This window comes from Corylus avellana, chromosome 11 (genome assembly GCF_965113065.1).
Source record: "Corylus avellana chromosome 11, dhCorAvel1.hap1.2, whole genome shotgun sequence".
Classification (NCBI taxonomy): Eukaryota; Viridiplantae; Streptophyta; class Magnoliopsida; order Fagales; family Betulaceae; genus Corylus; species Corylus avellana.
Genome location: NC_142500.1, coordinates 5150899 through 5177889, shown reverse-complemented (window position 1 = coordinate 5177889; position 26991 = coordinate 5150899). Strand labels below are relative to the sequence as shown.

The 26991-nt window shown below is 35.6% G+C and overlaps 1 protein-coding gene and 1 pseudogene across 1 annotated transcript; both read right to left on the bottom strand.

The window, feature by feature from the left end:
* Positions 1–204: 204 nt before the first annotated feature.
* Positions 205–666, bottom strand: LOC132165341 (protein NRT1/ PTR FAMILY 3.1 pseudogene; annotated as a pseudogene).
* Positions 667–10358: 9692 nt separating this feature from the next.
* On the bottom strand, positions 10359–14645 carry LOC132165869 (glucan endo-1,3-beta-glucosidase 14). Its single transcript, XM_059576559.2, has 3 exons — positions 14231–14645; positions 12183–13222; positions 10359–10767 (listed from the first exon to the last, which is right to left on the bottom strand). The coding sequence occupies exons 1-3, from the start codon at positions 14292–14294 to the stop codon at positions 10684–10686; spliced, it is 1188 nt and encodes a 395-aa protein (XP_059432542.2). The 5' UTR covers positions 14295–14645; the 3' UTR covers positions 10359–10683.
* Positions 14646–26991: the final 12346 nt, after the last annotated feature.

Below are 26991 nucleotides of genomic sequence, written 5' to 3'. Positions count from 1 at the left end.
CATTATTCAAACGACATATAAATAGTTATTCCCCTCATTTTTCTCTACAAATATAATCATTTCGAAGAAATGACACTGTAAAATAGGGGCAATATTTAAACTGTTTATAGACCCAACTACGCCTAAAATTGCAACTAATCAAACCCGATTTGCAAGCTCCACCACCCCATGATCTTCTTCAAAGCTCCCAGTACCTTCCTTTTTCTAGATCTCGAAAGGCTTGTATGTATACAATTTGGTGCAGCACAAGTAGTAACTAAAATTAGCGACTTGCAACAACGTGAGCAACCAATAAAAGTACTCCAATTTCCCATTGCTTATGCTGTCGTTTCTAAGCCAGTTTGATCCATCTGGCTTAGCACTAAACTTGTGCACCATGGAAACAAGAAGTGAGCTTAGATAATTCCCAAATGAAATTGCCAGCCAGAAAAGCGCCATGGCACTGCTTCTCATGCTTTCTGGAGCCTGGTCGTAGAAAAACTTGAGATGCTGAATGGACATGAAAGCTTCAGCCACCCCATGAAGGCTATACTGCGACACAAGCTAGATGACAGATATGGGGATGGTGGAATGCGGGTGATCAATGAGCCCATGTGCTAAAGCTGCGTTTTTGCGCTTCACTTCCATTAGAGTGGCTAATATGGAGATGACAAACCCGATTCCCATCCGGTGCAGAGCTCCCACCCCCAACCAAACCAATCCCCATTGCCGCCCCTTCAGTGTAACAATCGCTTCCTTTACCTCCCATTCTCTCTCTCTATAAGCAAAGCAGCAATAATGAAAAACAGGCTTCCCTTCTCAACCACTATCTTCTTCTTCTACGTCATCATTTATCTTGGGATATGTACAAAGCTCATACTCTCTTTTGAAGAACCTGATAATTATAACATGGATAGCCACGTAAATTACCATGCTTCCACTGCATGCGGACTAACCACCTTTACCTTTAGGCGGCAGAGGAAGAAAGACATATCAAAACCTCTTGCCATGTCAGACAACGGCGGATTACCATGCCACGTGTAGGACTCTAGTACTTGGATGTCCACTTGGCAGCTATACAAGGCCTGGAAGGAAACATACTTAAAAAAGAAACATTATGCTCGCTTGTGGAAAGCAAATCCTCCAGTTTTGAGGTGCTGAAAATGGATACAAAGGAACGAGGTTCTGCTGTTTGCAGCAACACCTGCAGCTGTCCTGCTCCCTGCCCTGGCAGCATAGCTTGCAGGTTAGTGTACCAATGCTTTCTTCTTGATGATTTGGTTCTGAGAGATAAAGTTTCTAGTCCAAGCACATGGTCCAATAAGATCACATTCATACCAACAACAACATTATTTTACCTGAAAACTAATAATCTTTCTTAGGCATGTAAATAATGACACCCGATAGTTCCTAGCACATGATCCATTGATGACAAAGAATCACTCTGTTTTCGGTTGCAAAAACAGGGTAGAACAGAAGAGTGTGGGTTCCATTTTATACTCTGTGATTGCACTTCTTTTTCTTCAACAAGTTAGAGGGTAAAGAATTTGGAGCTAATTAATTATTATTGTTGATCATAGGAGACAATATGTTTTGATAATGGTTTTGTTCATGCTCACTGTTAGCTTGCTCTACCTCCATGGAAGTAATGCCTTTACTTGTTTTATTATTGCAGCTTGGTGTCAGTTACCATAGTAAGGTATTGAAATTTGCGTAAAGAGTCTTCCACCTATATATTCTCCCTTCTTTGCTAATTTTTCATTTTTTTAGTGATTTTAGGAGGCTCCTTCACATGCTTTCCTATTAAAATGTTCTCAACTTGGCGATAAAATAAGTTTCTTCTTTTAAATTTTCATTGGAAATGAAATAAGTTAATTATATGTTATCCTCCGTCCTGTCAGTGTTTGTATCCATTTGGCTTTTTAACATTCCCTCCAATTGTTGTATACCACCACCTTGATGGTCTTGTGGTGGAGCTCCCCGCAATCATTGAGATTGAAGACCAGCTTCTTGTTCCAGTAAGGGTTGAGATCTTTTTGCTTGGTTTGCGTGCATTGTTTCTGCTCATCCAAATCTATTTTCACAAAGGGGCTAGTGGAGCCTTGGCCATCTTTAGGCATCAGGTCACTTGCATCGTGAACCTCTACCCCCAGTTTTGCCATGTTGGTGATACAATGGCAGTCTCCTTGGGAGCTTCATAGTGGAGTGGTATTGTATTTTGAGCTAAAGGGGAGGAGGAGGGTGAAAAGAAAGGTGGGTGTTGAAAGAGTAGGCGTGAAGAAGAAGAAGAAGAAGAAAGAAATGGCGGGTACTGCAATCAAGAAAAAACAAATTTTGAGGGCAAAATTGGAAGAAAATGGCTTAATATGTCACGTGAGGCGCACGTTGGACAACTTCCATCCATTTAGACGGAAAATATTAACCGGGGGTTTAAATTGAAACTTTTTGAAACTTTAGGGGGGTGCATTGCAAATTTTTAAACTTTGAGACTCAAATTGAGAAACCCCTGAAACTTCAGGGAGGTAAAATGCATTTTTCCCTTTCTTTTAACATGTTTTGTTTTGTGTGCATTAAAAAAAAAAAAAAAAAAAAAAAAAAAAAGACAAAAGTATTTTAATTTGGTTGTTTTTCTTTTCTCTCTTTTGTCTTATGTACCAAGATAGTCCATTAATTTCTCATGTTGCTTTCATGGATTTAATTCCTTGCATCTTGGAATATTCTAAATATGCATGAGATAAAAAAAAATGTTTTAATGGACTTGTTTTTGTGGTTACCTAAAGCTTGAGTGTAAGTGATACGTTTTACCTATGTTTAATTCTTATGCACACTTAAGCTTAATTTGAGGTAATTTTTTTAAAAGTGAGGTATGTTAGATAACTACATGAGGTGTTTTTGACTAGTTATATTTTTTTCAAATTGACCATATGCTAGTTGAACCTAGGGCTTAAAAATTCCTACATTCTTTCTTTTGTATAAAGCACCAATTGTTTAAGGACACTCTCTCAAAGAGAGGAAGAATCAAAAATAGTGAAACAAAATCAAAAGAACATGTTCCTTATGGAATTTAATTTCACTGTGTCAAACTTGTGCTATTTTTTTCAAAAGAGGATTGTATTGGATGAGAGTGGCTAGGCCCTAGTATGATAAGGTTTGACTTTTGATTGAATTTACTTGTTAAAACCTCGTGTTGGTGAAACTTTCTCCTCTTTTTGTAAATTGGTATTTTTTTTTTTCTCTCATTAAATGGCTTACACACACAACACACAAGCATGGGTTGAATGGATCATTTTTCTTGGCTTGGATTAAACAATTTGAGTTTCTTGTCATTTCTAGTCTCATGTATATTTTGCATATTTGGAGTATGTTTGGGATATTCATTGCTAAAATACGTGAGTTGTTGATGTGCGTATCATAGGTGTTCATTTGACTTTTGAAGGGGAGAAATTTTTTAAAAAAGTTTCATGTTGATTATTATGTCTTATACTGAGGGGGAGTTTCTATTATTCATGATCTTGTTGTATTCTTCATGCATTTTCCTATATGTGATCATGAGTATTTAATTATTGTTTTTCCTGTTCCACATATGCCTTGATGTTTTTGTGCTGAGTGTTTAAGAAAACATGATACCTTTTGTCAATTTGTGACAAAAAGAGGGAGTATAAAATTGGGGAGAGGATGGTGACTCGTCCGATTGATTTTGTCTCCGAAATTGCCAAAGGGGAAGTTTGTAAGTTTTAATTATTGGCTAAATGTTCGGTGATCAAAATGGAATCAAAGTGTGCCAAATCACTATGGCGTCCGGACGGGACTCATATCCATCCGAACGGGATTACAAAATCGCACAATGAATTTCTCCCGAGAGCCTCGTCTGCAACCCCGTCTACAAGTCCGTCCGAACACGCCGCGCCAAAAGAACGGAGAAAGGGATGTTGCCCTAGAGCCTGTCCGGACGAGCCCATTTGCCGTCTGGACGGCCCTTAGTCTGCTAGGTTTAATTTAAATGTAATTGAGTCCTAATTAGACTAGGGGTCTTTGTATTATATATATATATATAGATCTCTACAGATCTGTAAAAACACAAATTTCTGCATCTAGAATTCGCCGTTGCGTGCTAAGAGAGCCTGTGATATAAGAAGTCTGTTCTCTCTCTTAGAGTGATCGTTTGATTTTACTTGTTGATTGTTGAAGTGAAGTCAACCGGAGTTCCGGTGATGGGAGATCACATAGAAGGATTGTGCCAACTGTCTCTGGAAAGGGCTACTGTGGTAGAAGGCAAGTGGATCGCTTGTCTTATACAAGATTGTGTTAATTGCAAAGGTTTTGTAAGTGTGAACATCTTGTAATCCTTTATTATTTTACTGAGTTAGTTAATTTCCTGGGTTTGACTGCCCCGGAGAGGTTTTACAATTAGAGAGTTCTCTAATTGGTTTTCTCTTCGTAACCAAAATATCTGTGTTCTTTATTATTCATTGCATATCTATTTTTGGTTAATTATTATTTGTTAGGCCAGATCTATTTCCGCATAATATTGTGTGAAACACCTATACATTCAGAATAAGTGTCGTTTGGAGTCGTATATAGATTTTTCAAAACTGAATGGTATCTCATAAATAGGTTACCAACTCCAACTCTACGTTACATGTCTCCCTACCAAAAATTATTTAAATCAATTCCTGACTATAAATTCCTCCGTATTTTTGGTTGTGCTTACTTTCCAAATCTTCGACCTTACAATAATCACAAGTTTGAATTCCAATCAAAAGTGTGTTTTCATGGGTTACAGTTCAAAACACAAAGGATATCGTTGTTTCCACATTGAATCTGAAAAATTTTATACATCACGTGATGTAGTATTTCATGAGACAATTTTTCCTTTTTCAAAAATAAAAAATGTGGCATCATCATATTTATCCACTTCCTCATATACCATGTTACCCGTATCCCTTCAATCTCCTCCATTAGTTTCGGATTCAGGTCACCCAAACACTGAGTCATCCTTATCTCCTACACTTCATGATAATTCCAATATCCCAAGTCCTATACTTGCGCCACATGACTCCACTCGAACTCATACTATGGCAACACGGGCTCAGCATAATATAAGATGTCCATGTCAGTTTACAGATGGCACCGTAAGATACCCACTTCCACATGCTCTTCTCGCAATCCAAGCATCAGCTCTTCAAGAACCCACGTGTTATTCCACTGCTATACGTATCCCTGAATGGCGTTAAGCCATGCAAAGTGAGTTCAATGCTCTTCTTGCAAATAATACTTGGAGTTTGGTTCCTCCGTCAATTGCTGCCAATGTGGTTGGATGCAAGTGGGTCTTCAAACTAAAACGTAAAGCCGATGGAACGATAGAACGCCATAAGGCACGGCTGGTTGCTAAAAGATTTCATCAACAAGCTGGGATTGATTTTGGTGAGACATTCAGCCCGGTAGTCAAACCCACAACTATTCGCACTGTTCTATCTATTGCTTACAGTCTTGGATGGACAATGAGACAAATTGACATTCAAAATGCCTTTCTCCATGGGTTTTTGTCTGAGGAGGTCTATATGAGCCAGCCACCTGGCTTTGAGCATCTGTCACTGCCAAAACATTTATGTAAATTGAATAAGGTGCTATATGGCTTAAAACAAGCTCCCCGCGCTTGGTTTTCACGACTTAGTGGCAGACTTATTCATTTCGGGTTTATTGGATCCAAATCAAATTCATCACTTTTTACATACAAGTCTAAATCTGTTACTATTTTTGTTTTGATCTACGTTGATGATCTTTTGAAACAACTGAAGATGGATTTTGTAGTCAAAGATCTTCGACAACTATCATTTTCCTTGGCATTGAGGTTCTCCATGGACCGGATGAGTTGCTTTTGTCACAAAGAAGATACAATATGGACTTGCTCAAACGAACCAACATGCATGAAGCAAAACCGATTTCTTCACCAATGTCTTCTTCTCATAGTTTATCAGCTAATACAGGTGATTCAAGGAAGGATTCTACTCTTTTTTTAAGCACTGTGGGGTCTTTACAATATTTATCTCTCACTCGGCTTGATCTTGCTTTTGCAATAAATCGAGTGTGTCAATTTATGCATCACCCAACCAATCTACATTGGTAGGCAGTAAAACGGATTTTAAGGTATTTGAAGCATACTATATCTTATGGATTACTAATAACTCGTTCAACTGTATCTCAACTTCAAGCCTATTCGGATGCGGATTGGGCTGGATGCCCAAATGACAAAAAATCCGTAAGTGCATATTGTGTGTATCTTGGCTTAAATCTTATATCTTGGAGTTCGAGAAAACAACCTATGGTCTCACGGTCTAGCACTGAGGCTGAGTACAAGTCAGTTGCTAACACTGTCACAGAATTAATTTGGATTAAGGCCTTACTCGGTGATCTTGGTATACAACTTTCCACACCTTTGAAATTATGGTGCGACAGCATTGGAGCAACTTATCTTTCTGCTAATCCAGTGTTCCATGGAAAACATGTAGAAATTGATTTTCATTTTGTCAGGAACGTGTAACTGACAAAACTATTCAAGTTTTGTTTATTCCAAGTAAAGATCAGATTGCAAATGTTCTAACAAAACCGATTGTATCTACACGGTTTAAATGGTTCTGTTACAAGCTCAATGTTCGTAACTCCCCATTGAACTTGCAGGGGAATGATAAAGCACAAGATAAAGCTTCAAGTTTGAATTCAAATATCATTGAAGATAGTTCATAGTTGAATTCACGTGATAAGGGATAATCTTATCCCTTATCTGTCACTTGTGAATATCTTAGTTTAAATATTTCTTGTTATTTGATGTAATCTTATGGCTAGCTGTAATTGAGAAATTGTAGGAAATCTTGTTGTAAAGAATTATTATATATATCAATGAATACCCATGTAGATGGGTAGGAAAGCCATTACATCATATAGTGTTCTTTGAACTTTATTAATACAAATAATTAATGAACTGATCACATGAACCGGTTTAGATGAAATCATAGCATAACAATTTGATCAAATCGGGTCTCTAAACAACTCCCGTTAGTTAGACTAATTAAAATAATTTAATACGTGAAGTGCATGACACCAATTCAATAGCGTGTCCCCAGCATGCTATGGATCCAACCTACACTAGTAGTCCCACCCTCGTTACTCTTTCGAAGAAGCATGAACCTGCCTGAACCTGTTATACATAATCAACTGCAAACTTTTTTTTTTTTTCAATTTTTTTAATCTTTTCAAAGAAACCCTGATCCTTTTCAGCCGCAACTCTTGAACATTTCTAGTAGCGAGTACCTGCCTGCACCTGTTATACATAATCAACTGCAAACCCTTTTTTTTTTTCAATTTTTTTAATCTTTTCAAAGAAACCCTGATCCTTTTCAGCCGCAACTCTTGAACATTTCTAGTAGCTAGTCTTGAATCTTTCGTTGAAAACGAGGCTTTTTTTGATGACTTTTTTCTTTAATATAGTTGCTTTTCTTGCCCTTTAATTTCTAGTGTACATTCTTTTGCAACTAGTCTTTTTGGATATATATATATATATATATATATATATATATATATATATTGTCTGACCAAAAAAATTCAAAAATATCTTATCTTCAGCTATAAGGATGTAAATAAATGGAGTAAAATAGGTTTGGATGACATACTGAGGCGAAACCAGGACCATTTCTATGTCTTTCAGTTTCATTTTTCAAACGTTGGATAGTACTATTAGATTATTGCCAAGGTTGTTGTCAGTGAGACTGAGATGTTTGGTTTGAAGAAAAATTTCTTTTATTTATTTAAGTAGAGAAAACAAATCTATCTTGTCTCGTAAACCATGAGGTTGGGATCTAGGGGTGGCAATTTGTGTTCGCGTGTTGGGTTCAAATTGTATCGAGACATGTGTATAAGAGCATATAGATCAACTCAAGCCATTTAATTAAACAGGTCAAACTCTTCAACCCTGATAGAGGCGGAACCACTGGCCCCTCAAGTCATAGGGTGGTCCTCAAAAAAAAAAAAATTATAAAAAATATACCTTTAAAAATTAACTTTTGTCCCCCAATTATTTTTTAAAAAAAAATTTGCTTCCCCCTCCCTCCGAACTAAACATGTGATGTCCCACATTGCCTGGGCATGAAAAAGATGATGTGTTTATATAGAATATACTCTCTCTAAATGGTATGAGGTCTTCTAGGGATAAACCCAATAATAAAACCGTTCGGGCTTGGCCCAAAGTGGACAATATCATACCACTTGGAACAGTGGTATTACATAATGGTATAATATTGAGAGAGGTCTAAGACCACAAAAAAAAATAAATAAATAAAAAAATTAATGGTTGATTGGGAGACAAAGTTTATGAAACCATAATCATATAAATTTTAATGGTTGATTAGACATAAATTTTATGTAACACCCATGCTCCAAATGGTATGAAATTGTCTGCTTTGGGCCAAGCCCGCATGATTTTATTATTGGGTTTACCCCCAAAAGGCCTCATACCAATTAGAGAGAGTATATTCCATATAAACACATCATCTTTTCCATGCCCAGGCAATGTGGAACGTCACAATCACCCCCTCTTAGGACTCAGCGTCCTCGCTGGCGAACCTCATGGGGCTTGTGCACGGTCCCCCCATCTCATACTGGGCTATGGCTCTAATACCATAGGTAATATACATGCTCCAAGTGGTATGATATTGCTCGCTTTGGGCTAAAGCCCGCACGGTTTTATTATTGGGTTTACCTCCAAAAGGCGTCATGCCATTTAGATGGAGTATATTCCATATAAACACATCATCTTTTCCATGCCCAGACAATGTGGGACATCACAAAACGTTCTAGTTCTGCCCCTGAACTCTAACCCTCTAATTTTGTATTGGGTTTCTGTCGGGTTTGTGGGTCATGTCAAAAATTGCCTATCTTTATGTTGTGTGAAGAATTTGGGCTGTGTCAAATTATGGGTATAAGACTATACAGATCAACCATAACCCAACCCATTTAATTAAATAGGTCAAAGTTGTCAGACTTCTCGATCTTAACTATTTAATTTCGTGTTTGATTCTATTGGATTTGCGAATTATATCAAAAATTGACAACCTTATTGAGAACCTAATTCTCTTGGCTCTCTCGTCATCTAAAATCTATAAAAACCTCCCCCAGATCTCTCGTCTTGGAAACCTTAATTACCTTTGGACCATCACTCTCCACACCTCATTTTCTCCAGCATACTGTTGGAGCTTAATGATTCTTCATAAATGTTAGTATGTTACGACCTCCTCAAACCATTTGTGCATTTTCAAATACAATAACCAATTTTCTCACTTGAGAACCCAAGGCAAACAAAATTAACCAGCTAGCCATTGAATCTCATTCATGCTTTATGTTAGAAATTCATAGGATTTGGTTCTATATATTCATGATTATAATATTAACCTAATTCAAACTTCTTATCATATCTACAACATTTTCCTTGTGTGGCTTACCCCATGTACAATATAAATAGGATCCCTTCTACCATAATTATAATCAAAGTAAATGCAAAAATAAAAATACGGGAAAACTTCACATAACCCCTTCTCAACTTCTATACGTTTTGACATTATCCTCTCAATGTTCAAAAACTTTCAATTTATAGTATCAAACTTTCAATTTTTTACAATGTATTCCAGCCGTTAGAATTTTCCGTTAAATCTTGTCAAAATTTACAAAATACCCATCTTTTTTTATTATAAAAAATAAAATAAAAAAATTGCATAGATTCGGGCATTGATAAAAAAAAATTAACTGAATTTACAAAAACACCTACACTTCAATCTTTTTAATTTAAAATTTTGGTAAATTTTAACAAGATTTAACGGCAAGACCTTTCAAAACGCATAAAAGTTTAGAGAGATTTTATGAAGTTTTCCCTTAAAAATAAAACTGTAACCCTATTGGACATTAGTACGGTGGAATAAGAATCACCTCAAAATCATTCTCTCTCTCTTTTTGCTGTCGTGATTTTCATATGTTACACCCTAAATACAAAGGCACAACTGGATTCCGTTTGTCTAAAATCTCTCTTTTCTCCAGACCAACTGGACCTCAAAAGGATTTGTTCAAGGAGAGATTCTCAGCCTAATGGGGAAAATGAGAGGTCACGTATTGTAGAAGAGATTGGAGAGATTCTCAGCCTAATGGGTAAACTTTCTGTGTCTAATCGACTTTTAGCAAAGATTTTTGATGAACAGATTGACGTATTTCATGCAATAGAATGTCTAGTTCATATTATTTGTCTTTTGGGTGCTCTAAGGGCAAAATAACACCACAAAGCTAGACTCTACAAAATCTGCCTCTGAATAAGAAGCCATAAATGTACAGTCACCAATCCATTGCCATCAGAAAATTGCCGTTCTATATCTATCAAATTCAAAGACATACTTTTTGCATCAAGAAAAGAGTTGTAATGGATGAAAGCCAAAGGAGTAGCATGAATCAAATGGCCCATCAATGCTAAATAGACTGAAAAAAGAAGAGGTTGTTTTATAAGGCCAAAAACCAATATACATTTGCTGAGACATTAAAATAATCAGCAATTTATAGCAAATGTGAAGACAATTATAATCAATGGTGTACTGTTGTTGTTCATGCTCTAGTGTGTGTTCAAATCACTCCTGCTGGTTTCACCGGTCTGGACAGTTTCCATTTGTTCAATCATTATCTTAAGAAAAGAAGCAGTGCCACTGCAGAGATTGCTGATACCACGAAGTTGGACCTGGACCAGCCCCATGCTCGAATATCCTGTAAACCATTTACAGAGAAAATTGAGGAGCTAGGTAGCAGTATGCATAGAATAATGAATCAAGTAAATGCATAAACAGATAGTTATACGCTCTTATACGCTCCATTATCATTCTTTGGATTGAATCAAGTAAATCCCTTGTGATAAGTGAATCAAAATGCTTTTCTGTTGAGAGAGGCAATTCTTGATGCAGAGTGATAGCTAGTCACCTTTTATATAGAAGGGGAAAATGAGATTCACTGGGGCTAAGTGAATTATAATCAAACTCAAAGAAGGTGTACGATCATGTGTATTGGCAATTTCCTTGTCCACATGTTAAACAGGTTAGACTTTGAAATTGAAGAAGAGGGTGGCAATTTGCTTGGACTTCTTCAATCCTCAACTAGTAATTTCTCATAACTCAACTTACAATTGAAGATAATTGTTAGTTAATCAAGAAGATCAGCATAGAAGCAGGGTAGAATGACTATCCTTTGAGAATCCTCTAAGATGAAGAAAAATAATAGGTTGGGGTATGGAAAGGGCTTATGAAGGGACAGATATATTTGTTGCAGAATTCTTCTATTACCTTTTTTTTTTTCAATAACGAGGAACCCCTCTAAGGCATGGCCACTTCGTGTACCCAACCCTGTTAGGTAAACCTCGGACCCGTGTAAAGCGTCCCCTCCATTCAGATCGGGTAATATTCCAGCTTCGCTGGCGGGCTGACCCCAATGAATTATTTGCACTCAAAGGGATTCGAACCTTAGACCTCCTGGACTACCACAAAGACTGAGGCTCTTACCACTTGAGCCAACCCCTTGGGGTTAGAATTCTTCTATTACTGATCACCCTAGCAACCTAAATATGTAATGCAGCTAGAATCCTTAAAACATTTCTTTCATGATAACCGAATAGGATTAGATCCCAAACTGTCATCTCCTAACATAAAGGTTATTTTGTTATGTCTATCTCTTCTGAGTCTTTATTTGCAGTTTTAAGAAAAAGTTACATCCGGAGTTAACCGATGCTTAGTGCTTGTCTAAGATACAAATTCAAATCCACCTTATAAGCTTTCCCATATATTTACCCCAAGAAATTCTTCATATGCATTTCCACCCGAAATCATAAGACAAAAACAAAAACAAAAACAAAACAAAAAAAAAAAGGTGGGGAAAAAAGCCCAGCAAGTTAAAGTAAAAGATTTCAGAGACCGCAATACAAACAAATATAACAAGATTTTTTTTTTTTAAGATAACTTTATATTTTAGGTAGATTTTTCCATAGCATTTTCTCCTAAAACATTCCATTCATTTTATTAATAGACTTCTTCAAAAAAAAAAAAACTAAAAATACTTCAAACTGAGCAAACCTAACCCCTAAGATATTAGCATTTGAACAGATCAATTTCATCAGGTTTTAAGAAACCTCGTACCTTCAACGAAAAAAGCAGTGCATCTGCAGCTGAAGATTTAAGTCCATGAAACCCAATATCATATGAGATGTTCCCATCAGCCTTAAACAGTCCAAAATTTCTCTCAGAAGTTGCCCCAGGCTTCAAATTTTCATTAAATATTGCAAAAACGTATGCCTTCAACACCCTTTTTGGCCTAAGAGGGGTTCCTTTCCTCTTTGCAAGCCTTTTCCGCAGATTATAGTTATATATCCTTGCATTATTTGGTGTGGCTGCAGCTTCATTGGTGTCTCCATTCGAAGCCCATCCAGTCTCCGTAACTATGACTTCCATCTTTTTAAATCCAGCATCTTCCAAAGCCACATATCCCGCATCAATAATTGCATCAAGCATGTTATCATAATGCAGATCAGTTTTTGGGTCATAAATTCCCGGGTTTGACTGAAAAAGAGCATAATTAATATCTATATTCTCTGGATCATACACATAGGCCAGGAATGGGTAAGCATTTAAACAGAAAGGAGAACCAATTTGCGAGAAGAACTCCAGGAGCGGCTTCATATATTGAACAACATTTTCTTTGAATGTACAAGAAGAAGGAGGGTAGGAATGATCAAAAACATTCGTTGAATGTGCTGTGCTAATCTGAACCACATCAGTTAGATGAAGCTTCTCTATGGCAGAGTAAATATTTTTCACTGCACCCACAAGAGCTGCCGCCAGCTCAGAATCAGTCCCTCCTAAAATTTCATTGCCCACAGCAATGCCACGAATTTGTGTCTCGGGAAGGAATGACTGCACATTATCCTTAACCCAGGTCATTGCATGATCCTCACTGGCACTCATGTCTTTCACTAATCCATTTGGAAGTCCAACCACTAATTCAAGCCCAGTTCCACTGAAGGCCTGTAAGACACTGTGATCAGCATCGTAAATTCTTACATTTTTTATTTTTGCTGCTCTGAGAAGAGTAACAACTTGATCAGGTGACGGGATGTTATCTGCAATTCTCCCATAATTTATTCCATAGGTTCCAGTGAATCCTTGCACTGTAAGAGAGGCTGAAAAAAATAATTGGAAAGAGCTCCATTAACACTTTGTCATGCGGTTCAAAAGTGGCTGAAAACCAACTAAGCCGCCATATATTGCGTGTAAAGTCAGTGGAAACATTTCAAAAGAAATTGGTCATAAGAGATTCAGCAGCAACAATTTCTCTGGCTAACAAGACACACTTTGTTCCACTTTCCTTTTCTTTTCTCTTTTTTTTTCTTCCTCTTTCTTTGTTTGGTAAGAGGTTCAGATTTCTTCTACTCATTGTTCAATAAAACCTTCTATGAATACTATCAAAGTTTAGTATATTCATGAAATTATGAAATAAACCTTAATCACAGATGAGATATGATTTTTTCTTCTTAAAAATTTGATAGAGATTGAAACAAAGATTAGCATCCATTTATGACAAAATACATCGAATTTGATAGAAAATTGGCATTAACAAAACAGATGGAAGAGTATAGTAGTACAAATTAGAGAGTATTGACAATAATCCCTCCAAATCATCAAAAAAATGAGTACTTCAATCATTAAACAGAAAAGGTATCATTCAAAACATATTAATACATAAATAGAAATTTTAAGTACGGCCAAGTATTATTCAAGGCATAGTGGTGGCATAAAAACAACAAGAAGAAGTCACTAAGATCCATAAAAAAAACCCAAGAGAACCATTAATAATATTCTAACTTAATGTAATTTCAAAATAAGAACCAATCTTTTACCAAATAAAATGAAATTTCAAATGATCGATCAAAGATAGCGACCCAAGAAGAGAATACTTAGATAAAAACAAAAGGTAAATTTTCAAGATAAACTAATCACTCCAAGTAGAAAACAATTAACACAATCTGAATTTATCACAATACAACAGAAGCCCAAAAAAAAGTGAAGTACAATAGAAAGCCCAAAAACCCATCAAACAAAATAAGCAAAAATCTCTACTACAATAGCAAGAAAACCTCATAAATCAGTTACTACAAAATCCCAAAGAACAAAGAACGACCAGAAAGTACCAATTGGGAAGAAGGAGACCAGGAGCATGGTAAGAAACCGGAGAACGACCCACAAGCGTTTCATTTCGTCGGAGAGAAAATCAGAAACAAAGGATTGAGTTTTTGATAAAGATCTCCAAGTGGGTTGGTGGGGTGGGCCAAGAAAAGGGCAGAATCGTCAATCAGGAGGGGTTCAATGAACTGCTTCTTCTTCCTCAGGCATGCCATAAGACAAAGATTCCCTCTTCTTTTCTCTCAACAAATTACACCCTTTCCATTTCCCATCCCCCTCTAAAGCCTCGGCTGAAAAATTCTCTCTCTTGCTTTCCCTTTCCTTCTGTATGCAGGGGACTGCAGAGGCAGAGAACGAAGAAAGTGTGGGCGCTTTGGCGATCGTTTTCTGTGGGACTTGAAGAGAGAGAGAGAGAGAGGGAGGGAGGGAGGGGGAGAGGGGGAAGTGTGTTTTATAGAGTGCAATGGCAGTGTTACTGGGAAGACTACTTGCGGTGCGTTTAATTGGTCCACGTGTCAGCGTGTAGCGTGTAGAATGGAAGAAACATACAAAGCGTAGTGCTTAAGTTTGATAGACTGAGGTCGGTTTCATTTCCAAAAGGTGTGATTTTAAAAGAGTTAAAATTCAGGGTTAGATTACTTTACCTTTAACTTTAATGAGTTTTTCAATTTTAACTATAATGTTTAAAAATTGACAATGTGTCGTCTTAATATTTCAAAAAATTTCAATGTAGACCCTCTGTTGCTAATTTCTATTTAATTTGAGGGAAATTAAAAAAACAAGCATCGAGGGTAATTACGTAATTTCATAGATTTTCGTCCAATTTAACAAAAATTAGTAATGGAATGTCTGAATTTAAAATTTTTGAAACATTAAAGAGATATATTGCCAAATTTTAAACATTGGGGTTCGAATTATAAAACCCCTAAAACTTCAAGGGTAAAATGAATTTAAACCTAAAATGTAAGTTTTGAAAATGTAAAAACATTTAGTAAAATTGCAATTTCGTTATTAAAATCATAGTTTTTTTATGTTTTATCGGCTTTTAAAATGGTTTGTTTTTTAAAAAGCACCTTTTACATTTGAGAACGTTGATTTTTTAAAAAAAAAAACATTTTCAAACCACTATTTAAAAAAAATAAAAATTACACATACTTCCAAATACTCACTCTCAAGTCTTTTACTCTTTGATGTGGCCGTAAAAATTACCATAAATTTTGGATAAAGTATTATTGTATTTTGAATTGAATGATAATTTTTACCGTCAAGTCTTACTGCCTATTTGAGATTGTGTTAATGAGATTAAAAAAATATTTTTTGTATCTAAACAGCTAATTTATTTGATAATAAAAGATTCTCAAAGTATTTCTTTTATTATTTTTTTTATTTTAAAAATGTTCAAAATGCACTTTAAAAAAAAAAAATCAAATTACGTCTTTTTTTTATATATAAAAAAAGTCATTTTAATTTTAAAAGTCTAGTTTTCAACGTAATTTCAAACATGATTTAGGCAAAGAAGGGAGCACTTGAAAGTATATTGAACAACATTTCTCTTTTAAAAAGTACAATCTCAAACCATATACTTTTTATAATTTTATTTAAAAACAGTAATAAGTCGAGGAATACTTATTACTTAATTACTGACCTGTCGTACTATGGAAAAAACAAATGAAAATTGTGAAGTGACTTTTTCAAGTCCAATAAAAATCAAGTCAATACCAAGTCTATCAATTCGGACATCTGTTTTTATTATTATTATTATTATTATTTTAAGTAATGCTATTTGAATTGCGTTGATATTGCGGTTTTGTAAAAATAATTTGTGTTATTAAAATATATCATAAAACGTATAGTGCTTAGCATTGTGACTTAAAAAGTAATTAATTTAAAATAAAAAGAAAAAAATTTTGATTTTTATAAGCAAGCTATAATGTGCTTATTTGAAAAGAAAAGTGCTAAGGAGTCCAAATAAATGAACCCAGAAAAATTTTCAAACTGATGTGTCAAGGGTTTTTAAATTAAAAAAATGTAATTCTCTTTTTCCTTGTCAGCTACTCACGGTCTGTCACGTTAGTTTGAAAATTTTTCTGGGTTCATTTGTTTGGCTCCCTAACACTTTCCATTTGAAAAAGTACAAATTTAAACCAAAATTACGATTTCGCATAACAAATATTTGATAAAAAAATATATATTTTTAAACATGTTTTACCAAACGCCTATGAAATTTAAAAAAGTATCGATTTTAAAAACACAATTTTTAAAATTGTACTTATTGAAACCACAATCCTGAACAGACCCTTAGTATACTCTCATACAACTATAATAATGTAGTAGTTAAAATTAACCTTGAATTAACAAGGGCTTGTAAAGAAAATGGCTGATACTCACTGCCACGCTATCATAGTTATATAACAGTCGTATGAGAGTTTACTAAATACCATTTCTTTTTTTATTCTTAAAATAGCTGACTTGGTTGAGCTAATTTAGCTCAAAAGATTGGAGAAAAATGAGTTCTTAGTGGATTTGTATGCGCATATGATTTGATGATTCCCAAAAGAAAACATTGGTTTGTAAGTAGAGAAAATGAAATTAATACAATATAAGGAATAGGCACAAGTAGCATGCTAGCATGCATGTATACATTGTATGTTGCGGTTGAAAATAATCATTTAATTATTCCAATAATTTTATTATATGCTCAATAACAATAAGTTGATTATATATGTCTAATCGTTTTCTATGTATAATAATTCAAGTATTTTACCATCTCAGAAGTATTAATTAATAAGATAAGTCCAACTTGATTTTGCCAAGTGTCACTATATTATTCGTTAGCTTACTTATTTGAATTTTAAAAGGGAGAAAAACGATGAATTCTATGTCGGAGGATTAAGACGTCCACCCCACCATTCATTTATTAGAATCCTATATATAAAGCTACTCAGAGTTGGGCCACCGTCCAAAAATCTTCTTCTGGTTCTGTTGTGGCCAACGCGATTTAGATATTCTGAAATCATCAAAACGATGACGTAAACTATTTTGTTTTATACTAAAAAATCCACATTGCGCAAAAAATGACATAATTTTTTATGTTGGTGTGGGAGAGTTTGGCTCCGCAATTTTAGAAGTCAAATGTCTGAGTAATTTTATGTGGTTTACTTGTGTTTTACTTGTATTTTACTAAGAATGATGTGACTATTAAAATTATTCTTTGATCAAAATTCAATAATGATCAATTACAAGCTCAATAGTGATTTTAATAGCCACATCATTCTTAGTAGGACACAAGTAGACCACCTTGAATTACTCAAAATATGTAGTTTGAAACTGTTAACAATATTTTATATTCTCTGGCACTCTTTAACCGGCCTCACCAAATATTACTCACAAAAAAAGTACAATTTTCTCTATTTTAACTGCTCACTTTTTTAAAGCACTTCAGCAGCCTCATTATTTTAACTATCAACTTTCACTATTCCATTTAAATATTATTTTTCAAATACTTTTTTATTTTCTTTTTTAACTTTTTCAAAGAATAAAGAATGAAAGAGAAAATTTATATTATTTCTTATATAGTGAATACTATTCACTCAACATTTATTTGGGTTAAAATGGTGAGGCTGAAAAGTGAGAATTTTAGTCACTTTCATCAAATTGCCTCACCAAAATAACCAAAAATTGATTTTAGTGAGGTTGCAAAGAATACTCTAACTTACGGTCAATTACATGCTAAATAGTGTATAAGATACCATGGGCATGCTGTTTTGAGATGATGTATGTGAAAAAATATGAGAAATTTCTCTTGCTTTCTAGGCAATGTGAGGCTTGGGATATTTACGTTTTTGTTAAGAAAAAATTGAACGTTGTTGGGGGCACTTTTGGGGTTGCAAACATGCCGCCAAAACAATTATCATCATGACTAGGTTGAGGTAGGAGGCAGAGGACTTTTGCCAAACAAAAAGGGCATCAAAGGACCCCCGATCGGAGCTGGAGGCACTCCAATGCTTAAGTCAGCATAGATATGTAGAGAGTTAGTTGGAGATGAAAAACTCATATCCAACTCTTAAGGGAGCAAGGTATGGAGTTTCGAGCAATGACGTGTTACTAGTAAACATAATTGCAGCCCTGCCATGGAGTTGCTCTAGGCATTGTGATGGGAGAGTCATTTAGAGTACAACGGCGAAATGTCATCCCCATAAGATTTGTTGTCGTGTAGACGCACGGCTCAAGGTGCGGTCGATAGGAGCCTACCCGGGCATTACTACGATTGAGGGGCTTGAGTCATGGTGATGAGACAAGTGCCAATTAATGGGCTTGAAGAGCTGGGATTAGACAGGACTACTGGTTAGTGTTTCCCTGTCATTATTGTTGCCACAGGAATGCTATAGGCTTAGGAGGTGCCAGGAGAGGCGACCTCCACCTAGTTGAGAAGCAATTCGAGGGCCTCTACTAATGATGGTGAGTCAACAGCAAATGGCTCGTAGGTAGTCTTGCAACAGGCCGTGATGGGCCATTGGTGGGTCACAAGGCGCGACTTGAGCCTTGCTTTGTGTAAATAAGGGTCTTCTCCCCAGACGGACCTAGAAAAGGCCGAGGCTTGGGTATGAGCCTCTATTAGGATTAGTATGTCTAAATTAGTATGTCCCAACAAATGTAGACGCACGAAACCAATGTGAAATAACCGGACAAAGATCCTGAATGTATGTGACTATGTTTTCTAATATAAACTAATTCGATTTAATCATATATATCAAACTAAAATATATAGTTTTAATTTCTAAATTATACGTGTGCTTGAATTATTAATTACTTCAATTAACTAAAGCAAGAATAGATCAGAGCACAATTAGCACTAAGATCTATAAGATCTGAGAATGTATATTGTTGCTGCCTTGCCAAACACAGGTAAAGGCACTTGTATATATAACGTATACAGTTACACAAGATAATTACAATAGTGTTTGTGAGCAAGAACACTTAGCTATGATAAGCTTATATTTGAATCTAGATACATGATATGATAAGCTTATCGAAATATTCAATCTATAATATTATTCAATATTTGAATCTAGTCGCAGCTTGTTATCTTGCTTTGATGTAGGACTCTTCAGTATGGGTACTTCTCTAATACGCCCCCTCAAGCTCAACAATATAGGAGATACATTGAGCTTGTCATGAAGAGAACAAAATCGATGATCCTTGCTTAAGAGAAATCTGATGTTGAGTGTTTTGCGGGATACCATGTATCTGACAAAATGAAAATCAATTTCCACGTGTTTGGTCCGAGCATGAAACACCAGATTAGATGACAAATACGTGCAACCAATGTTGTCGCACCATAACGTGGGTGGATGCATGAATTGTAGACCAATTTCTGAGCATAAAGAAAGAATCCAAGAAAGTTCTGCAGTAGTGTTGGCAAGAGACTTGTATTCGGCTTCTATGGTTGAACGAGCAACTGTATGTTGTTTGCTACAGCTCCAAGAGATCAAGTTGTCATCAAGAAAAATACAATACCCACTTGTGGAATGTCTATCATCACGGCTGCCAGCCAGTCTACATTTGAAAAGGCTTTAATGGAGGTTGTTGGGGACTTGCTGAACCGTAAACCATATTGCACAGTGTGTTGGAGATAGCAAAGAAGACGCTTTACAGATTGTGTTACGGGTCTATGACCATGTAATAAGATAATTTAGTCCATTAGAATTAGGGTTTTGCTCATAAAGCATAACTCTTTTAGAATAAGGTAAGTGATTATTGTCTCTTAAGAGAATAATAGATTTATTAGCCTTATTAGGAAAATAAGAAGACTTGCTCATAAAGCAATATCTCTAGTAGGAAATATGGGATTTGTCTCTCACTAGAATTATATTTTCTATTTATGTGTATTTCTATTTCTACCATGTAATAGTCTATATAAACCTAAGAGTGATCAATAAAATATATGAGAAGTTTAATATTCAACTCTAGTAGTTGTTTTAGGAGGTTTAGGGTTCCTCGAACTACCCTAAAACTAGGAGGCCCAGGATTCCTCGAATTATCCTATCACAAATCTATCGTTCTTGTTAATTATTCATCCTTCGTTACGGAGGCCCGTAACAGATTGCCAATGGATATCCATGGGTCTTTGCATGAATTGGGATAATTTGTTGACACAAAAGGAGATGTCTAGTCTTGTGATGCAAAGGTATTGTAGGGCTCCAACAGTGCTTCGAAATAAGGTTGGGTTAGGAAATAAATCGCCTTCAAAAGCCAAGAGGTGAGTGGATGATGCCATAGGAGACGTTACTGGTTTTGCTTCCATCATTTTTGTTTTGGAGAGCAAATCTACTATGTAATGGTGCTGTGAGAGGACAAAGCCATGAGTGGAAGGCATAACCTTAATTTCCAAAAAAAAAAAAAAAAAAAAAATTAGCTTGCCCAAATCCTTAATGGAAAATTCTTGATGTAGGGCAACCAGTAATTCAACAATGGTGCAAGTTTGGAGCATGTAATCAGGATGTCATCTACGTATATAAGAACAAAGATCATGTAGTTGGCAGACTTGTAGATGAAGAGAGATGTGTTGGACTTAGACCCATGAAAGCCAAGTGTGAGTAGCTTGGTACTAAGTCTAGAAAACCATGCTTGGGGGGCTTGTTTGAGGCCATATAAAGCCTTCTGCAATTTGCATATGTAATTTGGGTATTGTGGGTAAGCAAAACCAGGTGGCTGAGACATGTAGATTATCTCTGATAAATTCCTATGAAGAAAAGCATTATGAATATCTATTTGATGGATTGGCCATCCGTCCAAAAGAGCAATGGATAAAATGATATGTACCGTTGTGGGCTTGATGACAAGACTATAAATCTCACCAAAGTCAAAACCAGGTTTTTGGTGGAAACCTTTTGCTACTAAATGCGCTTTGTAGCGATCAATCGTGCCATCAACTTTAGGCGAAATACTCATTTGTAGCCAATTATGTTTGTGGTTGAGGAAGAGGGAACCAGACTCCATGTTTGATTTTTCAGTAGTGCATCAAACTCAATATTCATTGCAGATCTTCAGTTTGCATCTTTGGTGACTGATGAGAAGCATGTGGGTTCCGAATCAGATACTACAGCAAGAAGGGCTCTGGGTAGAGGGTAACGTATTGTGCCATCTGAGGGATGTTTGGGTTATGAAATGTTGTTGCGGTCACGTGTAACCATGGGGTGATTAGAGGCTGTTGGAGCGTACGTCTCTCGATCAGTTTTTTTTTTTTTTTTTTTTTCTCAATACTTCTGCTTTCACCATGACTATTCACTATCAACCTCCAGCCCTTATCACCTTCACCAATTTTAACCCAGTCAAATTGACTAGGGATAACTACCCAATCTGGTTGCCTTAAATTGTTCTTCACCTCCGAGGTGAGAACGTCTTTGGTTATGTAGATGGCTTGATCCCTTGCCCTCCTCCAACTGTCACTACTACCAAAGATGGAGTTGCCTCCACTCAACCAAACCCTGCCTACCTGACTTGGCAGATGCAGGATCAAATTATTTTGGGTGCTATCAATTTTGCAATCTCCAAAAAATGGTTAATTCATGTCACTCGCTGCACAACCTCGCCCCAAGCCTGGATGGTTTTAGAGACAATGTTCACGTCTCAATCTCGCGCACACACTATGCACATGCATCTTCAATTAGCCACTTTGAAGAAAGGCTTCTCCTCCATATCAGACTACTATCACTGCTTCCAAACTCTCACCGACACCCTTGCTGTCATGGGTCATCCCCTCAACGAACTTGAAATGCAAGGCTTTCTCCTTGGCGGCCTTGGATCTAAATATGATCCGTTTGTAACATCCATCACTACACGTGCTGATCCACTATCCATAGAGGAGATTTATGGGCATCTTCTCACTCATGAAATGCGTCTAGAACAACACCAAACATTGCTGGATTTGACAATTGCCGGAGCCAATTTCACCTCTTGTGGGTAGCCTCACCGTGGTACTAGAATTAGGGCATGTTTGGGATTACGTTTGAGGGGCTTAAAAGTGCTTTTAATACTCAAAAAATTCGTTTGAAAAAAAAAAAAAAAAAAAAAGTACTTGTTTGGTAAATTTTTTTTTTTTTTTTTTTTTTTTTGAAATCATTTGGTAAAAAAATAAAAAGCGCTTTTAAGGGTCCAAAAAACTTAAAAATCGCCAAAAAACACTTTTGGCAAAAAGCTTAAAAATTAAGCTTTTACCCAAAATCTCTTTTTGACTTAAAAGTTTTATTTTTCAAATGCAATCCCAAACAGACTCTTAATCTACACAGACATATGGGGACTAGATCCAATTAGCTCTAGAACTAGTTTTACATACGCTGCCACGAGAGGTGAAATTGGCTCCAGCAATTGTCAAATCCAGCGATGTTTGGTGTTGTTCCAAACGCATTTCATGGGTGAGAAGATGCCCATAAATATCCTCTAGGGATAGCGAATCAGCACATGTGGTGACGAATGTCACAAACGGATCATATTTAGATCAAAGGCCGCCGAGGAGAAAGTCTTGCATTTCAAGTTCGTCAAGGGGATGACTCAGGACAACAAGGGTGTCGGTGAGAGTCTGGAAGTGGTGATAATAGTATGATATGGAGGAGAGGCTTTTCTTCAAAGTGGCTAATTGAAGATGCACGTGCATAGCGCGTGCGCGAGATTGAGACGTGAACATTGTCTCTAAAACCATCTAGGCTTGGCGCGAGGTTGTGCAACGAGTGCCATGAATCAACAATTTTTCGAAGATTGCAAAATTGATAGCACTCAAAATAATTTGATCCTGCATTTGCCAAGTTAGGTAGGCAGGGTTTGGTTGAGTGGAGGTAACTCCATCTTTGGTAGTAGTGATGGTTGGAGGAGGGCAAGGGATCAAGCCATCTACATAACCATAGACGTTAGGTGAGGAATGATTTGAGGCAGCCAGATTGGGTAGTTATCCTTGTTCAATTTGACTTGATTAAAATTGGTGAAAGTGACAAGGGCCAGAGGTTGGTAGTGAGTAGTCATGAGTCATGGTGAAAGCGGAAGTATTGAGAGAAAAAAAATAATAATAATAATGATTGAGAGACGTACTAAAGATACTTGTATATATGACGTATTCAGTTATACAAGATAATTACAATAGTGTTTGTGATGAGCAAGAACGATAAGCTTATCTAAATATTCAATATTTGAATCTAATCGCAACTTGTTATCTTGCTTTGATGTAGGACTCTTCGGTATGGGTACATCTCTAGCAAGATCTAATTTGTGAACAAGACAAGAAGGCAAAACTCAGCACAAGTGTGAATGCCCTTTGATTAACTTTTGGAACATTTTTTCTTTTTTGAAAAAGGAAAAAAGAAAAAAGCTGTTCGTAGATAGCTAGCTCTGTCATATAAAAGATAATCTTTGGGACTTGCTTGGAAGGAGTTGGAAATCAAAGGAAACACACCGTTTAATCTCCCGTCGTTTTGCATTTCAATAGAAATAAAGTTTTTTTTTTTTTTTTAAAAAAAAAAGGGAAGATATTTGAAGTATCACTTTTGACTTTGGGAGTCGTCAATTATTGAGAGTCGATCTTACACGTAAACCATAAAACAAAAAGAAAAGACGCGTAAGCGAAACTACTTTTGAATGTTGAATTATTGAATCCAAGCAAGATGATTGCAGATTAAACAAGTTTATTACTAGATATCCCCTTTTCCCCTCTCTCATATTAAATAGAAAAAAATAAAAACAAAAGCAAAAAAATAAAAAAATAAAAGTTTACTTGGCTCTGTTTGTTTATTCTGATATTTATTCTGATATTTAATGAAAAGCAATGATGGATTAGCAATAGAGAGATAATATAGATATTTGGTTATGTTTATTTTAGGCATAAATGTAAAATTGGTCTCTGTGGTTGGTCTAAATTATAAATTACTCTATATAGTATAAAAAATAATTTATAGATCCATGTAATTGGCCTAAATTACAAATCACTCTCTGTAGTATAAAAATAATTTTCAGTGTTTAACTCTAATGAAAAATTGCTAAATAGATTTTATATTTTCATATAATCTAAGAAGCTAGAAGGAAGAGAGAAACAACGAAGATGAACTGTGGAGAAAGAGAGTGTGTGAGAATAGAAGGCTTTCGGTGGTGGGTTTGGGATCCAGTGCAATTGTCTCGGGTAGCCCGAAACATGTTTTGGCATATAGATCCCATAAAAGGCCTTCTCACAATTGCATGTTCGAGAATCGAGAGTGTGGGAGAGCGGCGAAAAATAGTTTACGTAGATGAGAAGCGTAAATCATTTTACACATTGTGAATGTCATTTTTCTTAATCAACCAAAATAAAAAATATATAAGAAAAAAACTTTCCAAAAAATATTTTATACCGTAACAAACAAGTTTAAGTAATAAGAAAAGAAGCAAATAATACTTAAGTAATAAGTACACTCTATAGCTAATTATTTAGAAGTATTGTCATAAATTAGCTGTTATGAGCTGTTCTGTTAGGGCAATGGTAAAAAGAAATTCCTGTTCCTCTCTCCTGAGTTATAATTAATAACCTTGCTTTATGATAGTACACTAAGGCTAATGATATAGAATAATGAAGGAAGCAAATGGGGATAACTTAGACTGCAAGACTCTTCTTAGCCTCAACTAACAATTTTTTATTTTTTTTTTCATAGCTTTCTATTTAGAAATAAACTATTAAGGCCTTTTATATCAAGCTATGTCTTGTTTGTTTATTTCTTTTGTTGGATCATGTCTTTAACCATCTCATCTGAAAATTAAATAGTGTTTAATGAAGAAAGTCAAATTATTTTATGACAATCAAAATTGCACTTTACAATGCATGTTCTAGAGTCATCCACGTGAGCAGAGTGACATTGTTGCACCTCGACAATTCATCCCTCAATGTGACGCTCCATCGACTCAAATCCATGACCTTGGCTCTGATACCATTTGTTGGATCATGCCTGTGATCATCTTATTTGAAAATCAATTGGTGTCCAGTGAAGAAAGCTAAAGCCTTTTATGGCGTTCAAAATCGTACTCCACAATTCATGTTTTAAGAATCGCCCACATAAGATACTATTGCAACTCAACATCTTTAAACAATCATGATAAATTAATTAAGTAGCAAGTTTGATCACAAAAGTAACAATAATAGATAGCTATGGGGGACCAAAAAAACAAAAAAAAAGGGTCATGACATATGAAGAGGAAAGTAGTAGAAGAAGACAGTGAAAAGTGGAGGTGGAGGTTCTTTCTTTGGTTGTGGAAGGGCACACAAGGTGTGAAAAGCTAGTACTAAAAGAAACTTTGGACCTGTAATGATGCTAGAAGGATTTGTGAAAATTTCTGTTGCACCTGTCTTAAAAGGATTCTCTTTAGAGCTGGCTTGATCAAGAGATTAGAGTTTGCTAATTAAGATTAAGAAAAGTTGTAGCTTTTTCCACACCAAATGGTGAGATCCACGTATAGAGGAATCTACTTTTACATCTTTCGTTTGTTGAATCCACAACAGTCACAGCAAGGCTCTCTTTTTGGATCAGGTTGGCTTCTTGATATCCCTCTAGTTCTGGGGACCCTTTTACTTTTCATCTAAGAGGACTTGACCCTATTGTGTGGCTTTTAGGTGTTTGTTTTTATTGAAATAATTCAAGCCGGGGCGAGTTCGTTCAAACAGAGCACGAAACTGGTCCCCACGTGGGAAGCACTGAGCGTGTGCTCTGATACCACTTGTAATATGCCTGGTACCGTTTCTGCTTTTTTGGGTTTATTTGTAGGAATGGATGAATTATGTAATGACGATGATCAAGGTGATTTGTTATGTAAAAGATGGATTACAAAAAATGGATCAATTTCTAGGATGATCAACCCACAATTATACAGAACTCAAAGTTTCTATCTAATGAACTAATCTGATACCAAAAGTCTGAATAAATACAAGTGAAAGACTAGACTCCTTATATACAAAGCTCCAGCCTCCAGCCCAGCAATTCAAACTGACCCACTAATTCGTTAAACCAGCCTGCCCAACTTGAGCCCAGAGTGTGATTTTAAGGCAACTCACATCAAATATATCATTTGGAAATGTATTTTTAAAAGATTGTAATTTGAAAATGTAGAAGAAATATGTGTTTGTAAATTACTACAAAATGGGTGAATGTTTTAAAATGCACTATTTTAAAGGATAAATTATAATTTTTAGAGATCGAATTACAATTTTATTAAATGCTTAATTGAAATTTTAAAAATTCCGTTTTAAAAGAGAAGTGTTAGGGAACCATATAAATGAACTCAGAAAAATTTTCAAACTAATGTGGCAAACCGTGAGTCGCAGATAAGGAAGAGAATTTTTTTTTTTTTTTTTTTTTTTTTTTTTTTTTTTTTAAATTTAGAAACCCTTGCCACATCAGTTTAAAAATTTTTCTGGATTTATTTGTTTGGCTCTCTAACACTTCTCATTTTGAAAAGACCCTAAGTTGAACATAATTACTCTGTAAAAGTATTACAAATGAAAAAGAGAAGTACTAGGGAGCCAAACAAATGAATTAAGAAAAATTTTCAAACTAACATGGCAAACTATGAGGCGTAGACAAGGGATAAAAAATTACATTTTTTTTAATTTAAAAACCCTTGCTACATTAGTTTAAAAATATTTCTACGTACATTTGTTTGGCTCTTTTAACACTTCTCAATCAAAAAAAATACTTTAAAAAATGACTATTAATGTGCTTTCTTTTTCAGATGAATATTAAGCTCTCAAGCAATCAAACAATGA